Source organism: Schistosoma haematobium, chromosome 4, assembly GCF_000699445.3.
Source record: "Schistosoma haematobium chromosome 4, whole genome shotgun sequence".
Classification (NCBI taxonomy): Eukaryota; Metazoa; Platyhelminthes; class Trematoda; order Strigeidida; family Schistosomatidae; genus Schistosoma; species Schistosoma haematobium.
The window spans coordinates 18052101-18069033 of record NC_067199.1 but is presented as its reverse complement, the minus strand read 5'-3'; the positions used below and the strand labels follow the sequence as shown (position 1 = coordinate 18069033).

Below are 16933 nucleotides of genomic sequence, written 5' to 3'. Positions count from 1 at the left end.
GGGAAGAAAGTGGTCCAAAGGTTGACTGATTAAAAGTTAAGTGTTTTAACTGGTAAACAATAACTTCATACATAAATACAAAATCAAAATAACTATCGTCGAAAACTAAGCCTTCTTATGGGCATTTTTCTTTCAAGGACATAATAAAGATATTTATATGCAATAGACGCTAGACTTTGATAAGTTTAATAAATTATGAAGTCAAAACTTTTCTTATTCATCTAGATTAGAAAGTTATTCATGTTCATTATTAGGAACGTTAACACATGTATTATGAATGGAGAAAACTTTTGATTTAGCGGAAACCAACTGTACCACTAATATATAAATAACATAAATACAACAAAGCCTAGAGGAGAAAAAAAAACAAATATCGACCTCAACTTACATAACAAATAAAACACTGTCTTAATCCAGCTAAACAGAGATTACAAACTGGGTTAGGTTGTAGTGAATCATTATTTATTACAGATGTTACTGTTAGATCTTTTGTCATTGAACATTTAATATCTTTTATATTATTACTCATTGTTGTTATTACTTGATGATTACTATCGTCCGTACCATTATGATCGGGGATTTTTTGTTTAATACTTCTATAAAATATATATGGAGCACAATTCAAATGTAAATAATTTCCACAATAACCAACACATGGCATAATTACACTATCTAATTTATCAAGATGTTGTTGTGATACTTGATTACAATTTCTCTGTGAATCTAACTGTGTTGTATGTGCTACATCGGATAAAATTGGTTGTGCAGTGTTTACTGTTGAGTGACTGTTGATTGTTACTGAGGTGTTATTATTGAACTCACCACAAACACTACACATAAAATGATGTTTTGGTGTTGTATGACCAAAACGCAATTTTTCAAATTCAAAACTATTCGCTAAATCTATCCAACGTTGACCAGTTTTTTCATTCTAATATGAAAATAGATATAAAAAAAAGAATTACAAGAAAGCAGTGAGTGACAGGTTGAAGATCTTTATGTAGAATTCAGACAGTTGTTTACTGCATACAGTTGACAAACTGAAAAATCATAATCAGGAATTAAAGTAAAGCCAATGACAAAGCAAATGAAAAAGACGCTTTTCTAATATTAGAAATTCTGTCGAGCGATGCTGTGAAAATGTTAAGTTTTAAAATATAAAGATCAAAGCTTAAAAGTAATTAATGTTCAATGAGAACTATGTGTCTATAGAAGGAGAAGAGTCAAGTTATAATTAAATGTTTATCAGACCGACTTTTCTAATTAATGCGCAAACCAGGCCTTGTAAGCAGTTAGTTACCATTCAATACCATAGTATGATTTTCTATCATCAGCTGATCAGCACTTAATTCGACAGTACTTAGAATAAAACAAACTTTAACTTATGACATAATTGCGTGGTCGCTTTCTTCAAATGAATGTTTGATAGATATCCATATTCAACTGTTAACAGCGTAGCTGATCAAAATATATTAAACTTTATTAGACCTTGAAGAGATCTCTAAATTTATTCAAACCCCAAACATAATTTAGTCTCGAATTCATATCTATCACTTAAAGTGCATTTACTACGTTTTTGTGATATGTTTACGCTATTGTTGACCTGAACACAAAAGATTCCCATGAAATTAATCATGAGATTAAATCTAAAACTGAAATATATATAAAAGATGTGTCCAGTTGAAGTAATCTATTATGTGCCAGTGAGTGTGCACAGACATACTCTTACGCGTTATATACATGTAATAAACTGCTTCTTCACTAGTTTCCATTTTATATAGTACCAACAAACGCTGCTATTATCGACATCTTGTTCTCGACCTCCAGTATCTGTGCTTGCCTTGATTTAGTTCGACACTAATTTGTAGCAATAGTAAAGTTACAATAGATGACAATAACACACTGTACTTTATACTGGTTTTTAATTGAATGAATAAATTTCTCTTTCAATTATTATCAAAAAACACAAGAACTATCGAACATAAAAATAAATACTGAACAAAGACAAAGTAAAATTCTTGATAGAAATCGATACGGTTTGGAAAAAAAAAGAAAGTAAAATTGAATGAAGCAAACAAACACCGGTAAAAAGCTAACCTTTGAATTATCATTTGATAATTTCAACCGTTTTCTATGACCGATGGAACTAGTTGATGTAGAAGAAGAAATATACGAACTGGGACGATGATGTTTTCCTTTAGAATCTATATCACTGTCAGATGCTACAGAGGTGGCTGAATCATCTGATAATGACGACAAAAATGACCCACCTTCACTGGTCTCATCTCGGTATGGACGTTTACGTGATTTAGCTTATTAAAATTCAGCAAGAAAGTAAACAAAATAGAAAATAAACATTAATGCTTCTTAAAAATTAATTTGTAAACAAATCCGCAGAAAAATAAATTGAATTTAAGGATTTAATGAATTGAATATGACACGATCTCACGGAACGTTATCAAATTATCAAGTACATATATATTTATATGATCAGTTTTGAGTAACATGGTTTTGTATGAAGGCTACAGGTATTAAACGGATAAATAAACTGAATTCAGAAGTTCATGATTCAAATCTACAACCTTTATTTGTTGAAAACCGAATGCAGTACACAAGAAATCATAATGCTTTATGCAATAGTATTTATTTACAACTAGCAATAAATAGTTATAATTTTTATTCTACTATGCGAAACAAATGAATAATATATTAACAAAACATTTATTACAATAAATAATTGTTGTCAATGTCAGCTATGTTATTTCACTTGGTTTGTATTATGACACTAAATAAAATTACCAATTTTGTATTCTAATATCTTTTCACAAAAAACTTGTTGAGTAATTTAAGTTGGCGGATGTAAATAATAAAACTTGTAAACGTTACAAGTACAAAATGCTGTGTAGATTAGACGAAAAAGAAGTCAACAGTTAAACGTAGAATATACTTATAAAGTATTTAGACTTGTTGATGGCTTCAAATATATTTTTTAAAAGCACTGAATCACTATGATTACCCATGTTGGCGTAAACGAATTATATAGAATAAACTAGAAACTATGCTAATCGTTTCACAGTATAATAGTTAGTTAATTGTCAATTTATGTACCAAAGAACATACATATATATGGTAGTTTTACCTGGAGTGTTTAGCGAACCACACCTCAATAAATATGAGACAATGAATTCCACTAAAGAAACTTTAATAAACACTCTGTATAAAAACCAAGTAATGACCAAAGAGATTAAAATGTCATTTAAAAAAGCTTACAGTATAAGGTGAACTTTCCAGTATTTTTTCTAACAAATTCTGAAAGTGGATCCAGTTTACGAAATGAAGGCTCGGTTGCCCATGGAAACAGTGCTAATCGGTCAGTTGGCGCTGGTTTAGTCAATTTAGCTGCCACTGCAGCCTCTCTAGCACGATGCCAAGCTGATTGTAAACTTGGGTGAACAGTAAATTGACGTAATGCCTAAAGTACATAAGTAATGAATAAATTGATAAAAAATCTACCTGAATTTTATAACCCAGAAAGTCAATTTATATGGGACTTGTTTAACTAGTAACAAACTATTATTTGGTGACTTAAAAGAAATAGTCGATACCCTTAACACTAGTTTGAAATTCTACAAAACATTTTTAAGATGGAAAGACGAGTAAAACTAATCAACCAACATTAGCTGAAGTAATGTTACAAATATGTGACAAGCCGATGACTCACATCAACTTGAAATATTCGTTGACTAACTGAAGCGACAAGAAAAGTTTTGAGTATACCTATATGCTCTGGTACAGCCGAGGGCGGGTGAAGTTCGCTCGCCCTCTCAAAATGCTCTCATAAAGATACACGTTTATAGCCTCTTCAAGGGAATACTCACCTACTCATATGTTGCGAGGGTGCTCCTTATGAAAGTGAGAGAACGAAAAGCGAATACCCGACATTGAAACAGAGGTGGTGGATACAAGGGGCCCACCAGCGGAAGCCAAAGAACCCTGATTCCATAGGTTTCAAGATTCTGAAAGGTCAAAAGACATACGAACATGTTTTTGGCCATCGGTTACCTTGTGAAGGCAGCTCCTGAAGTTTCTCCATTACCTTATGAAATCCCCATTTAGGTTAAAGGTGCGCGAAGTGGCCTCCAAAGGATAACAACTGCTTCAGTTTGGACAGTATCCCAACCCACATACAAATTATATCTTATTTTCAGCAAACTACTTTTGTTGGTCAGCTATATCAGATTTTAGGTGGATAAAATAGGTAGAAGATAAAAACTCGTCTGTAGTTGATTACTAAGCTGTAACCACTTGGCTTCAATCAGAAATAAGAAAGTAATTCAACTATTTGAGAAGTAAAAAACTCGAGAAGAAAACAATTAAATATTTTCACTTACCCGAACCTTATCTTTTGCTTCTAAAACAGTTTGACGGAGAAACGATTCGAATTCTTCTCGACCAGAAAATAATCGTAAACGAGTTTGTGGGAGTGTTAGGAAAGACAACGGTCGAATAATACCCAAGAGGCAAACTCGAAATGTGGGCACTGTTTCATCATTAAAATCATTTGTAGACTTCAAACCTATAGGATGGGTTTTTTTTAAAAAGAAATTTTCATTATTGTTATTTGGTTTTACTATAATAGAGGCAGTATTTACTTTATGTAAACTGACAGTAATACCCACAACCACTTATTTATATAAACGCATAAACATTTGTACAAACGGACAACAAAATATATATGCGTCGCACAAAGTAGTTATCATTCAATTTGTGTGTGGCCTGGAGTGCTGTCTAGTTACCTAAACCGAAACAGGTGGTTTTTTTATGTGACCAACTCCATCGAGCATTTGACCCAGAGGTCTAATCCATAGAGTGGTGGAGCAACATTAGGAGATGCAGTCCTATGGTAGCCGGTGACCAACAATAGGTTCATGCGCCGTTTGTTCCCTCAAGATCTCGGAGTCCAAGTATACCACTGGTTCGCAACCAGAGTTTTCTAACTGCCTTAGATGGATCCTTCGTAGTCACTAACCAGACATTCGCCTTTCGCCCTCCCAATTTCGTAAACAACAACCTCGTCGCGTGAAGGCACAACCACTAATATACGTAAACACAATAGGTCCATAGTTTTCTACCTACTTAAGCCAAACAGTAGAACATAATACATTTTTAACAAAATGTGTCACACTTAATAATCAAGAGAAAATCTTAAAGATCTTATTTCTCCATGCATAAGGAAAGAAACTTAAGAACTTGTCCATCTTCATGAAATTAATAAACATAGTCACATTTCGGTTAACAAAGTAGAAATAAAGTGCTAAGTGATTTTATTAAAAATAATGGATTACTAAGATAAAAATTGTGCTTAGGATCTTAATTTAGTTCTCTTACTATTATATAAAAATTAGATAGGAGTGCATATTTCTATTTTATCAATCACTTTCTGCCATATATACTCTACTCTTTTGAAAACCGGAGTAGAGAAATAAAAATGAAAAGAAATTCAGTAACAGACTAATCCAGTCAGTCACAACGTAGAACCAAGCGCATATATGCATCGGTCCAAGTTGCCACACCTCATTAGCACAACAAGATGAACACCAAATTCATAGAAGCAGTTACTTCAATGGTAGTAACATGTAAAAGTAAAATTGTATATAACTATATGATACAGGAAGAAAGAATTAGTTCGTAGAAATAAAGATATAAAGCAATTTTAATCTCACGGTTTAAGGAAAGACAAACAGTGTATACACCTACGCCATTGTGATTGATTCTGAGCCATGTCACCCACAGTCCACAACCATCGGTTACAATAGCCGCGCGGACCCCAACCTAGTAGTCTGTATCTACCAACATGGGTCAGACTAGAAGTTAGTAACTTCAAGGACTGATGACACGTTTTGGTTTGGCCGTCCCTAGCTTCCTTCCAACCATCCTCAACATTAGTCAGCATTGTGCGTCGTAGTAATCGGTGTTCAGACATTGCTTACAACAGTTCCTTTAGGTTATTAATGAGAACAAAAATGACGGAAGAGTAATAAACACTGCATTCGATAGAAGACACAGTCAAGTTAGTTTCCATGTATGTGTCCGTGTTTGGTTAGTTTGTTCAACTGATACAAACAATAGGTACTCTATATAAATCACTGACAACTATCTTCATTTATCCATATGCGCCTGTCAAGATACGAGAAGAACAAATTATGGTTTGTCTTCAATTTTGTCTTTAATTAAAAAGCCTACAACTGCCTGTTATGATTACTTTTTTCAGTGTACTATCTAGACATTTAATAAATACACATTACCCCAGGTAAGTCAGCTGAAATTATTTAAGATGACTAGCAAGTGAACTAATTTAGATACCGTTCGGTTTTCTGAATCTCTTGGTCAGTAAAGTAATATTTACATGAACAAAAGGGAACACTTGTAAACTTTTCATCAACGCAGTTTTTAAACACTTATCTTTTAATTACAATAAATTCAGTTTATTATAAACCTCAAATCAGCTATAATTCAGTTAACTCATCAAATTCAAAACAATTAGTCCCTTTGATAAATTTCGATAATGCAATGAGCAGACGAAGTTTAACTCATTAAACTTTAGATGAGGTGGTTCATGGAATACATGCGGTTTGAACAAAAAAATAATGATGAAGAAACTTGATTGCAGATAGAATTTTCGAAGTATTATTGAAAGAATATGACCTTACAGAATGGATCAACTTGGTAGTGAGGAACAATGTTTACAGATCACGTTTTATTTCAAGCTAACAACAGAATCAGGTTTTGGTTAGACCTTTATATACAATATAAAATGTGAATCAGTGAGGTAGCTGACAACTGAGTGAAGCAACTTTTTAATGACTCTTGAACTGTAAGAATATCTTGAGTAGTTTCAGACTAGTAAAAACTACTTGCAAGTATATACACAGAGTTTCTCGGTCATTATCAAGTTATCTACCTATTTACTTGCTAAATCCGAATTTCAATTTGCTTGAGCTTACTTGGACTCAATCCATTTTAAGATGACTCTTGATAGATTAATTTATAGATGTACATGTATATCACAATTATTTCGAAATTCTTATAAATTTCTGCTTGATTATGCCCTACTCATCTACCAACCTCTACTGTAATTTGATACACTAACAACTAATAAAAATCTAACTGAATAAGATGCACTCATTTTACTTCGTTATTTGAAAAACTATATTCTGAATAAACAGAAAGTTTACAAGTGATTGAAAACTCAGAAATTTTGTACAAGTCTGCTCACTGGCAGGTCAGTTATACTTTTCGAGATAAAAGAGGCAGCATATTAACACGTTCAAGCTACGTTTCTGTTTATTTATTTAAACATAAAAATATGCGCCACATTTCATCATTCGATTTGTGTGAGGGCTGGGTGCCCAAACCCGCTTCTACAATGCTTTCAGTCGGTCATGTACAACGTAAAGCCTGACACATACGTTGGTCCAAGTTGCTACAACATGTCAGTGCAGAAAAATGAAATTATCGAGAAAAGTGCCAGGTAGTGCAAGCAGTATTAGTATAACTGATAATGGAAAGGATCAGGCATAGATAATATGATTAAAAAAAGAATGAATTCGCGGAAAAATTTAACCCCCAATCATCATTAACTTAAAGCAATACCCAAGAAAGGCAAAAAATATATTTTTTAGGGAGAGCAACCTCAATAATTAACGATTTCAAGACTTCCGGTTTATTAGTTTGAATAAGACGTTTATATATGTAGTTACTTTGTGATTATAAATGTATTGAGTTTAACATCTAACAAATAAGTTTGAGAATTAATTAAACGCTAACTTTGTAATGAACACTTTCAAAGCAGACAAGCTGGTACGATAAGTGGAACCGATTACTCCCTCAGTTAATACAGTCGTAGATAGAACTTACAGAAACGTTTGTCAATGAAATAAAGCCTGGGCTACACTCACACATTCGTAATTCAGAAGCCACTTCGTTTAAGAAAGAATGTATCGCTGATGAAAATCTCAGTTAATGCAACAATACAATCGTTGTAAGCAACAATACAACGAAGTCACCGTTAATTCAAATTTACCATCAGCAATGAAGTCATAATTTTCTGAACTGTGGACTGAAGCGTCTTACATTTTATGTCAAGGCAGTTGCGATCGGAAAACGAAACAAAAATACGACTGGTAATAGAATTGAGGGATTTATGAAGTGAAGCGAAAATATAATCTTTTTGTCAGTGTTCTCACAGAATGATTCCACACCATTTTGTGAGAGGTGGTACTGCTTAAAAATTAGGCTTAACAGATAGGTCCAAATTGATTGGGGAATTTATAACCCATGAGCTAATCTTCTCTAGTCGCATATGAAATCTTATGTTTATTTTGTGTTCATGTTCTTTATATAACTGTCTTTTTATGAGATAGAAAATCTATATTCTTTGGGTTAATGGTCATGTCTTTAGTTTCCAATCATTACTTGGTCACGTCAAGTTATTGCGTTTATCTGTTGATTAGCATTCTATTCATTGATTTTAACAATCGAAATTTCGCTCATCATGAAAAGCCTCATTTGTAACACAAGTAAATATATGACGTCATGTTAAACCATGTTCTCTTCCATCAACTTCGACTAAAAATTAACTTACAGAGAACGTATGGAACAGGTGGAAGTTACGAATATCATAAATAAATAGTCAGAATTATTTCATCTCTGGGTGCAGAAGGTATTGACCAACATTCTAAGAGTACTAGCGTTTATTATGATTGATAGTAATATGATGTCCTCGTCTATGTTAAGCTTGTTAGGAAGCCCAGCTTCAAAATCAAATGCAGTCCCAATAAAACACTTCATATTGAGAAATCAAAACATTGATACCAATTACTTAAGATATACATCTAAGAAACATTAAATTTCCAAAATGTCTGCACTTATAAACTTACCAAAGCCCTTGGCTTGGTACTTTTTCGGTTTTTCAGTTACTATGGCTGGCCACCAAGGCAAGTTTTCGGGCCAATTAGGACGAGCCCAAACCAGCTCTCCAACTTGCCAAGGTTCTTGATTTCGTTGGACAGAGGTGGATTTAGATAACTGTGAATACATCATCTTGCGACTGACTGCCTTAGCCAGTAAGGCTTTCTTACGTGCTGTAGAAGTTAGACTGCTTCTGACAATGTGAGATTTGTTGAAATTTTGCTTCCACTGACTGCGACTTATAAAAATAGGAAATAAAAACAGAATACGTTTCGGGTGTAATTAACAAGGTTTTACTTGATTATTTCAAATAAACTGAGTATCGGATAGACTGTTATTAACAAAAATGATATATATGTAAAATTCAAATGAGTAGCACAATCAATTTTTCTTAATTTCTGACGTTTCGTGGTTCAGTCCAAGCCACTTCTTTAGAAAATGAATAAACAAATTAAATTAACCCGTTTAAATAATACAAATGAACAAAGCGAGAATATTTGGTGCGATCAATCAAAATCAGGTCTGACAAAGTCATGTCATTTCCGTCAAGGTGGTTTATGTGAGGCAGGTTTGTGTAATTGTGTATGTATATATGTTAAAGGATGAAAAAATGTTTTACTTACAGTTTGAAATTCAATCTTAATTTTACTAGGAAATGATATTTGTCTAAAACATTTACACTGAAATTAACCTCGAGGTGAAGCTAGTTGTAATAAGATTTTAATTAGATAGGATATTCTGTGGTCATTTGTTTGCGACCACATTACTAACAAAAAGCCGGACAAAATCTAGTCCCCACATAACTTGAAAAAGTCATCACACAGCCATTAATAACTTTTTTCAAGCGATTAAGTGGGGATAATGATGGCCCCTGGTTGCTCAATCCTCAGCATACGGGGAAAGGTTCCAATTAGTAATAAAGACATGGTCTTGAGCTATAATAACTTGGTAAGACTGAGAGTGAATTCTGAGTTTTCTAACTTTAACTATCAGTATTCACTAGTAAATGTAGCATATAAACAAAAAAACCGAGGGTATCAGGTAAAGTGTGTTGTTACTGTGCACATTAGGTCGAAAAAAAGTTGAATACGACTTTACTGTAGAATCTTACATTTTAGTGGGAAACTGCATATGCCGCATAAAAGTGGGTCTGACAGACTTTATATCTTCTTTCACTTCGTCATCTCTGCTTACTTCTTCAGAGCTGCTGTCATGATGAGAACGTAGGAAAGGTTGAGGTTTGTGTTCAGGTTCGTCGCTAAGACAATCTGAAGAAATAGATTGGTAGGAAAACGATGGACTCGTTGGAGGTGAAAATTTGGGACTATTTGATGACCACTTGATATTTTCTTGTTTCCAAAAGCCGTTGACATTTGTAAGGAGTAAAGTTTCTTCAGGAGAATGAATAGAATTTTCCTCAAGTTCATCCAGAGAACGTACAGATTTGTATAAGTCATCATCGTGTTGTGGATTGAGACTGCAGAATTCGTTTGGATATGGATCTGGACTACGTTTTATTGATATTTCTTTGGAATGAAATTCTGGCAAAGGATCAAGTTTATAACATGAGGAACCGGTAGATATGTGTTCACTAACAATATTGTTTATGGGTTGCATATCTGAAAACTAAAAAAGACAAGCCGTTAGTAAACTCAGAAGAAAAACAAGTTTACAGACGGATATCTTAGGAAACAACGTAACCACCAAATGCTGAAATGATTATTTCAAGAACAAGTGCTCACATATTAAGTCCTCGGGATTAAAAATGTGTACAACCACTAAATCTAAGTATAACACTTAAAAATGGTTAACTTAATGTTTTGCTTGAAAACCAATACAAACGTCTAACAATGACTACCTATATATGGCCTTACAACCAGCTTATTTAAAAATAACTACAGAAGGTAACAATATCACATTTGAAAACCACTAAACTAACAAATGTATTTTTGTTCTACCCAAAATTTCTTAGTCTACCAAAGAAAAGGTTTAACTGTTGACACCAAATGGTCACCTATTCATGGACAACAAGATTTGTCACGAATATGTACCAGTAGAAATCATGCCTCATATTAGCACAGAAAAAGCTGATCATATGAAAATAATAGTATCAGCTGCAATGATAAGCATTAGAAATGAGGAATATAGTTCAAAATAAATGAGACTGAAAAATTAAAAATTATGAAACGGTGTTAAGATTTACAGAGATACAAAGAATGGGTCCAATTGCAACCAACCTAGGGGATTTTCACCTAACATCACTTAACACAAACGAGCTATTGTGAAATCCCCAGTGAGGAAGTTTACATCTCCCCATACATCTAAGACCAACAGTTGGCGGAGCTACGAACTGATATCACATCTTAAAGTGGGATTCATTACCTTTCTTCCACCAACTCGTATGCTAGATAACAAAGGGGATCGAAGTAAATGGTGGTTTGGTGTTCATAACGTGCAGGCTTACAGCCTTGTAGATTGAGTTCCCATTTCTACTTAAAATCCACGTATGACATAAACATAACGCAGTCGGTGGTTCCATCAAACATAAACAGAAAGTTGGTTTCAAGTACCACATTTTAAAAGCTGCTTATCTAGGGTAATGAAAGAACATAAGCGAACATCACTATATGAAACTAATTACTTCTGGGAAACAGGCTCGTAATAAGCATATAAACGATTAAATTACACCTCGTTACATGTAGTTACGAAATACCCAGCTAGATATAAAGTCAACACTCAAAATCGATCTATGAATAGGCTGAAATCACTAGTCAGTCATGATTGACGCAGAACCTAACACAAATATACACTAGCCCACGTTTCAATGACGAGTTAGTAAGATACATAACAAAGAGTTGAAGTATTTGTACGAATAATGATAGTGAGAAAGACCAAACATTGAGAATATGACTTAAAAAGACGTCTGAAGAAATAGGGTGACTCAAGGAAACTCTTAACGCACTGCAACATTACCACGAGCGAACTGCGAAATCCCTTGAGTTGTTAATGGATAAATGCAGTCTCGACGATAGTAGAACCATTAATGACTCAAATGGGAAGTACATAAAAACCTTAGTTTATTAAGGATGTACTACAATCGATATGATAGTGACTCTGCAAGTAATTTGAGCTTTGTTCTTCGCTTACGGTGCTTACAGTTAATAGCACAAAATTATATAGGTTACAACGACAATTTTATTGCATTTTTTTTCAAGCAATAGGCTTCGATGAGCGCATAGAGCTTGATCAATGAACAAGTCTTTTGCTAATAAGACCAATGGTTCCATCTTTATACTACTTGCTTCGTGGCTGAAAGTTTAGTACGTGAAACATCTAATAACCGATACGTTAATGGGTTCAATATCGAGTTGACGTCTATACGATGAGAATCCTGGAGAAAATTCCGATTAAATGTTGCTGCCATTCGAATGAAAACCCTAACTCAATTATACGGACAAATGTGATCAAGAGTAAACTTTCACGTTACCACGACAAATTAATGCGATGAAGTAAAGATCGAAAGAACCTGACAAATTACTACCAAAAAATTCAGATGTTATAATTCATGCTCATTACCATAGTTAACACAGGTCTGTTACAGCATGAGTGACACGTCTAAATAGCACCGTTGAATCAGTTTCCATAATTCCGAAAATCATTTCATATGAACACATAAATATCCAAGAATTTTGTCATGATTGATGTCTAATAACTAAATCTTCAGACATATTTAAAATTAGCTCCTGAGATATTCTTAGCTTCCCCATCTAAGCAACTTATCTTTTACTTCGTGAACGGTCGAAACTATGCTGATTAACGAGGTGTAATTTCCTTACTATCAAATCCTTTGATACATTACGGACTTCAAAATATCAGGTAATCCACAAAATAGATAGATAAAAAAGAATTCTGGATTAAAGTTCTTCGCTTAAAGCAATCTTAAACATTGTTTAGAAACTGAATAACAAATTACGTCGCAGCAATATATAATTTAGTAAAAACTCATCCAAATCGAAAGCAAACGAGCAAACCAAAACAACGTAGACGATTAAGAAAACTTTATTTCATTATATCATATTTTCTGAAGTTTTTAATCCAAATTCGCAGAGATTTCAGGTACAACGAAGGCTTTTCCCTGTTTTTGGAACTCAGCTCTATGAAAAAGTGACATATTTTTATCATGAATACCTTAAATGGTGAGTAAACTCGTCATCCACAATATCATCATCCCAGTTGTCTTCCCAAACAGTAGCTTCCTCGTTAGGGTGGCCTTCTACGCAAGCTACAGTGATTTTGAAAATGATTATTTACATGTACTTACCATGAGCTGGAAACTCTTCGAAGTCGTCATCTTCCTCCAAAAGTGTAATGTCTATCTTTTCGACTGGCTTTTGGTTTTTCTTTTCAGACCTATCCTCAACTTTAGATTTCCCTTTTATCTCACCGACGGTCATTTTATTCTAGTGACGCTACGCTTTAGAATAACCGCACTTAGTAGGCAACCTCAAGGTCAGAGATATAAATTCTAAATTCGTATGAAGCCAGTGTTTTAAAGATCAATGTTGCTGATCCGCTCATATTTTTTATGTTCAGTCTATTATGGAACGATTCATTCAAAGACTTACGGCTGTATGTCTGTGGAAGTACGCGCAAAAGTGATAATACAAATGCTTCAAATGGTTATGGACGGAATAGAAGAAGCTTTCGCTTAACAGGCTTCCGTGTCTAGTAGCAGAGGGTCACCAAATCCTCCAGGCAGGAACTTAGGTATGTTAACAATAAAAGAGGAAAAGAAATCAGTAAGTTATTGTGTGATACTATCCTTAGTCTTTAATAATAATAGATCAAGTTGCCTCTTAAAAGACTCCTGGGAGGTCGCTTGGACTAGCTCGGCCGTCAGCGAATTCCAGCATTTGACAACTCTTAAGGAGTAGAAGTTGTGTCTACAGTCTGTTCTGCTATGTTGTGTCTCCAATTTTTGGGTGTTACCTCTTAGGTTAGTGTTGGAACTAAGCTTAAGTAGGTGTTTGACAGGATATCCAGAAGTGTTAAGGATACTGTAATCCATTAGAAGGTCACCTATAAGACGCCTTTACTATAATGGGTAAAAGTTTGGTGAATGGAGGCGCTCTTCATAAGGCTTGAATTTGAGTCTCCGAACTGATTTTGTGCCTAACCGTTGGATACGCTCCAGAGTGTCCTTATCCTTTTGGAGTGAGAGAGGAAATACTATTTTTCCATACTCTAAATGGGGACGAATGAAACTGTTGAAGACTATGTGGAACGTTCTTCAGTCAAACTGACCAAAAAAGGTGAATTTATCCGCAACGCAACCATGTATCGCACAGGGTCATCTGTGAGTTCAAGCAACCACAGATTTTGTCATTTCATAATGTATTTTAATTAAATAACTAGATTATGTTTTTAATTTTGCTCTGTTTTTAGTTTTTATTCGCCACGTCCGACTGCGTTACACTGTACGTTCACTGCACGCTGAGATGTTATCCCAAGTCATAGTGAGTTTAATCACATAGCTGATTATTTCCAGATAGACCTTCAGTGCATAATGTCGCTGAAGAAAGGTTTGTTTTACTGTAAACTATGTTTCTATGATCAACTGACTGTTGTCTTCAACTGGCCTGTATTTCGTGTTTTGGTTTTATCGGCTTAATTATGTCCATTTAACTACTTTGAGCAACATGTCTGTGCAAATGGAACAATGACTATGACACTTGCTTGGTTTAGTATTCTTGGTTGTCGTATAATTCAGTTTAAACTGATTAGTTGAAAGAATTATGATATACTTAAGTATAGTGCTTGAAGCCTGTAACGAAACAGATCAGTTTAGTAAGTAGAGTTGCCTGTTTCTAATGAGTATACTGATTCAGATCAGTCTGATTAAAAATCTTTTTCCACTTGGGATACTACTAGAGAGGAGGTACCTAAGTTATAACTGTATTCTGTGACATGTCGCAGATGAACTACTTTACACTTTGAAGTGTTAAAGGTAAGTCCGTTATTATCTGCTCAACTTAAAAGCCGAGTCAGATCCTCCTGAAGTGCCTATATATCGTCTTGGTTGCGTATCTCTCTCCAAAGTTTCACGTCGTCGGCAAAAAGTAATAAGTCTGACGTTACCTGTTGAGGAAGATCATTTATGTAGATCAAGAAGAGAAGAGGTCCTAGTACTGAGCCCTAGGACATTCCATAGCCTGAGATAAAGTGAAATTAACCCTGACCTTAAAATGTCGATTTTTTAGGTATGAAGTGAGGTTGGTTATACAAGAGTAACCCTTCCTGAAACCATGCTGTTGGGGTGAGAAGAAATTTAAGGACAGTAGATAGTCGTTTAAACCGTCGCATATCAGGGACTCCATGAGTTTTGAAGGTAGTGACAGAAGAGCCACCGGTCGGTAACTTGAAGGTTCGCTGCGTCGACCTCCTTTGAAAATTGGTGTGATGTGAGCCAGCCTCCCATTTTCCGGTTGTTTTCCTCGACTTAGTGAGTGTGAGAACATCACGTTAAGCGGCGTTGCCAGGATTGAGGCTGCCTCCCTCAGTATGGCAGGATGAACCGTATCCGGGCCAGGAGAAGTATCTAGTCTTAAGTGCTGCAATTTCCGGAACACCAAGTCAGCGCTTAGGTCCACTTCAGAAAGTCCTGTGGAATTGCAGATGAAACTGTCGTCAATAAAGTTGATATCAGCCGGTTGAAATGTTTGAGAGTAATGTGCCGCCAGAAGGTTAGCGGCGTCGCCATCGTTGTTGGTCGGGCCGTTAAGACCTAGCAGTTGAGAAACTCCTGTTTTGGCTTGACGAAGAGAGGTTGCATAACGGAATAGGCTTCTAGGGTTAGAGGCGAATTTGTCCATAAGCTTTGTTTGGTACTGAAGCCTGTCTTCTCTTATAGCCTTCGTGCATATGTTCGTTATATGTTTATATTGCCTGTACGCTCCGTCATCGTCAGTTCGTTTGTATTCCGCCCAACAGTGCCTTTTGCAGCTTAGCAGGTGAAGGGTACGGTTCTTGATTATTGTAGGTGGTTTTCAGCTTTTGGGAAGCGTTTGAGGAACTGAATGGTTTGTAGCACGTAAAAGCGTGTGCAGTAAGAAGTCCCAATGACCGTCCACATCGAGTTGGGGGTGAACATCCCAAACCACCTGTTGTAGATTGTCGTGTAGAGCTGGCACATTCAACCGTTTAAAATTCCAATGCAAGTTATTGGTGGGGTATCTTAGCTTAGTTTTGATGACAAAACTGAAGGCTATGACGACATGATCGCTTTTTCCCAGAGGAGCCAGGATTGAGAGGTTGTCAACTAGAAATTCTTCGTTTGTGAATACACAGTCTAAGCGCGATGGCGTCTGACTGTTTCTTCAACGAGTTGCCGACCTCACATTTTCGTACAATCCCAAGTCATCGATGAGGTTGAAGAACCGAGCTTCAATTGAGTTGTCGCCTCCGGTATACGTGTGCTCCGCAAAGTTGACTCTAGGGAGATTAAAGTCCCCTAGAATCAGAATGTGTGAAACGGAGACGAGTAGAGCGGGATAGTCCTTCCAGCATACGACTATCGTACTCGATGTCGGCAGTTGGCTTCCTGTAAATGACTCCGACTAGACACCTCGAAGTAGTAGACAATCTTACAGATCACCATATGGATTCCTCAAGATTGTTAAACTCGAGGTTATGAACTTGGTGCACCTCCAAGAAGGTGTGCAAAAACGTATGTAAACGGCTACCCCGCCCCCAATTCCTGATTTTCTGTTGTTGCGGAACAAAGACATCCCAGGTAATGCTAACTCTTGGTCCGAGAACTGAGAAGATATCCAGGTTTCAGATATTCCTATCAGATGGGCCTTATTAGCGTTGCTAAGTTCACGTAATTCATCCAGTTTGTTTGGTAGACTCGCGGCGTTCATATATAAGCAGTTTATGCTTTCAATTTGGAACGCGTGAGCTT

The 16933-nt window shown here is 35.4% G+C and overlaps 1 protein-coding gene across 1 annotated transcript in view; it reads right to left on the bottom strand.

The window, feature by feature from the left end:
- WHSC1L1_1 (Histone-lysine N-methyltransferase NSD3) overlaps positions 1-13504 on the bottom strand; it is a 32434-nt gene extending 18930 nt beyond the window's left edge. The window contains exons 1-9 of the mRNA XM_051208193.1: positions 13292-13504; positions 13159-13252; positions 12944-13124; positions 10082-10596; positions 8940-9208; positions 4392-4576; positions 3271-3472; positions 2098-2312; positions 389-931 (exon numbers count right to left, since the gene is read on the bottom strand). Coding sequence (XP_051066398.1) covers positions 389-931; positions 2098-2312; positions 3271-3472; positions 4392-4576; positions 8940-9208; positions 10082-10587 — 1920 coding nt within the window. The 5' untranslated portion in view covers positions 10588-10596; positions 12944-13124; positions 13159-13252; positions 13292-13504. The remainder of the gene's footprint in view (positions 1-388; positions 932-2097; positions 2313-3270; positions 3473-4391; positions 4577-8939; positions 9209-10081; positions 10597-12943; positions 13125-13158; positions 13253-13291) is intronic.
- Positions 13505-16933: the final 3429 nt, after the last annotated feature.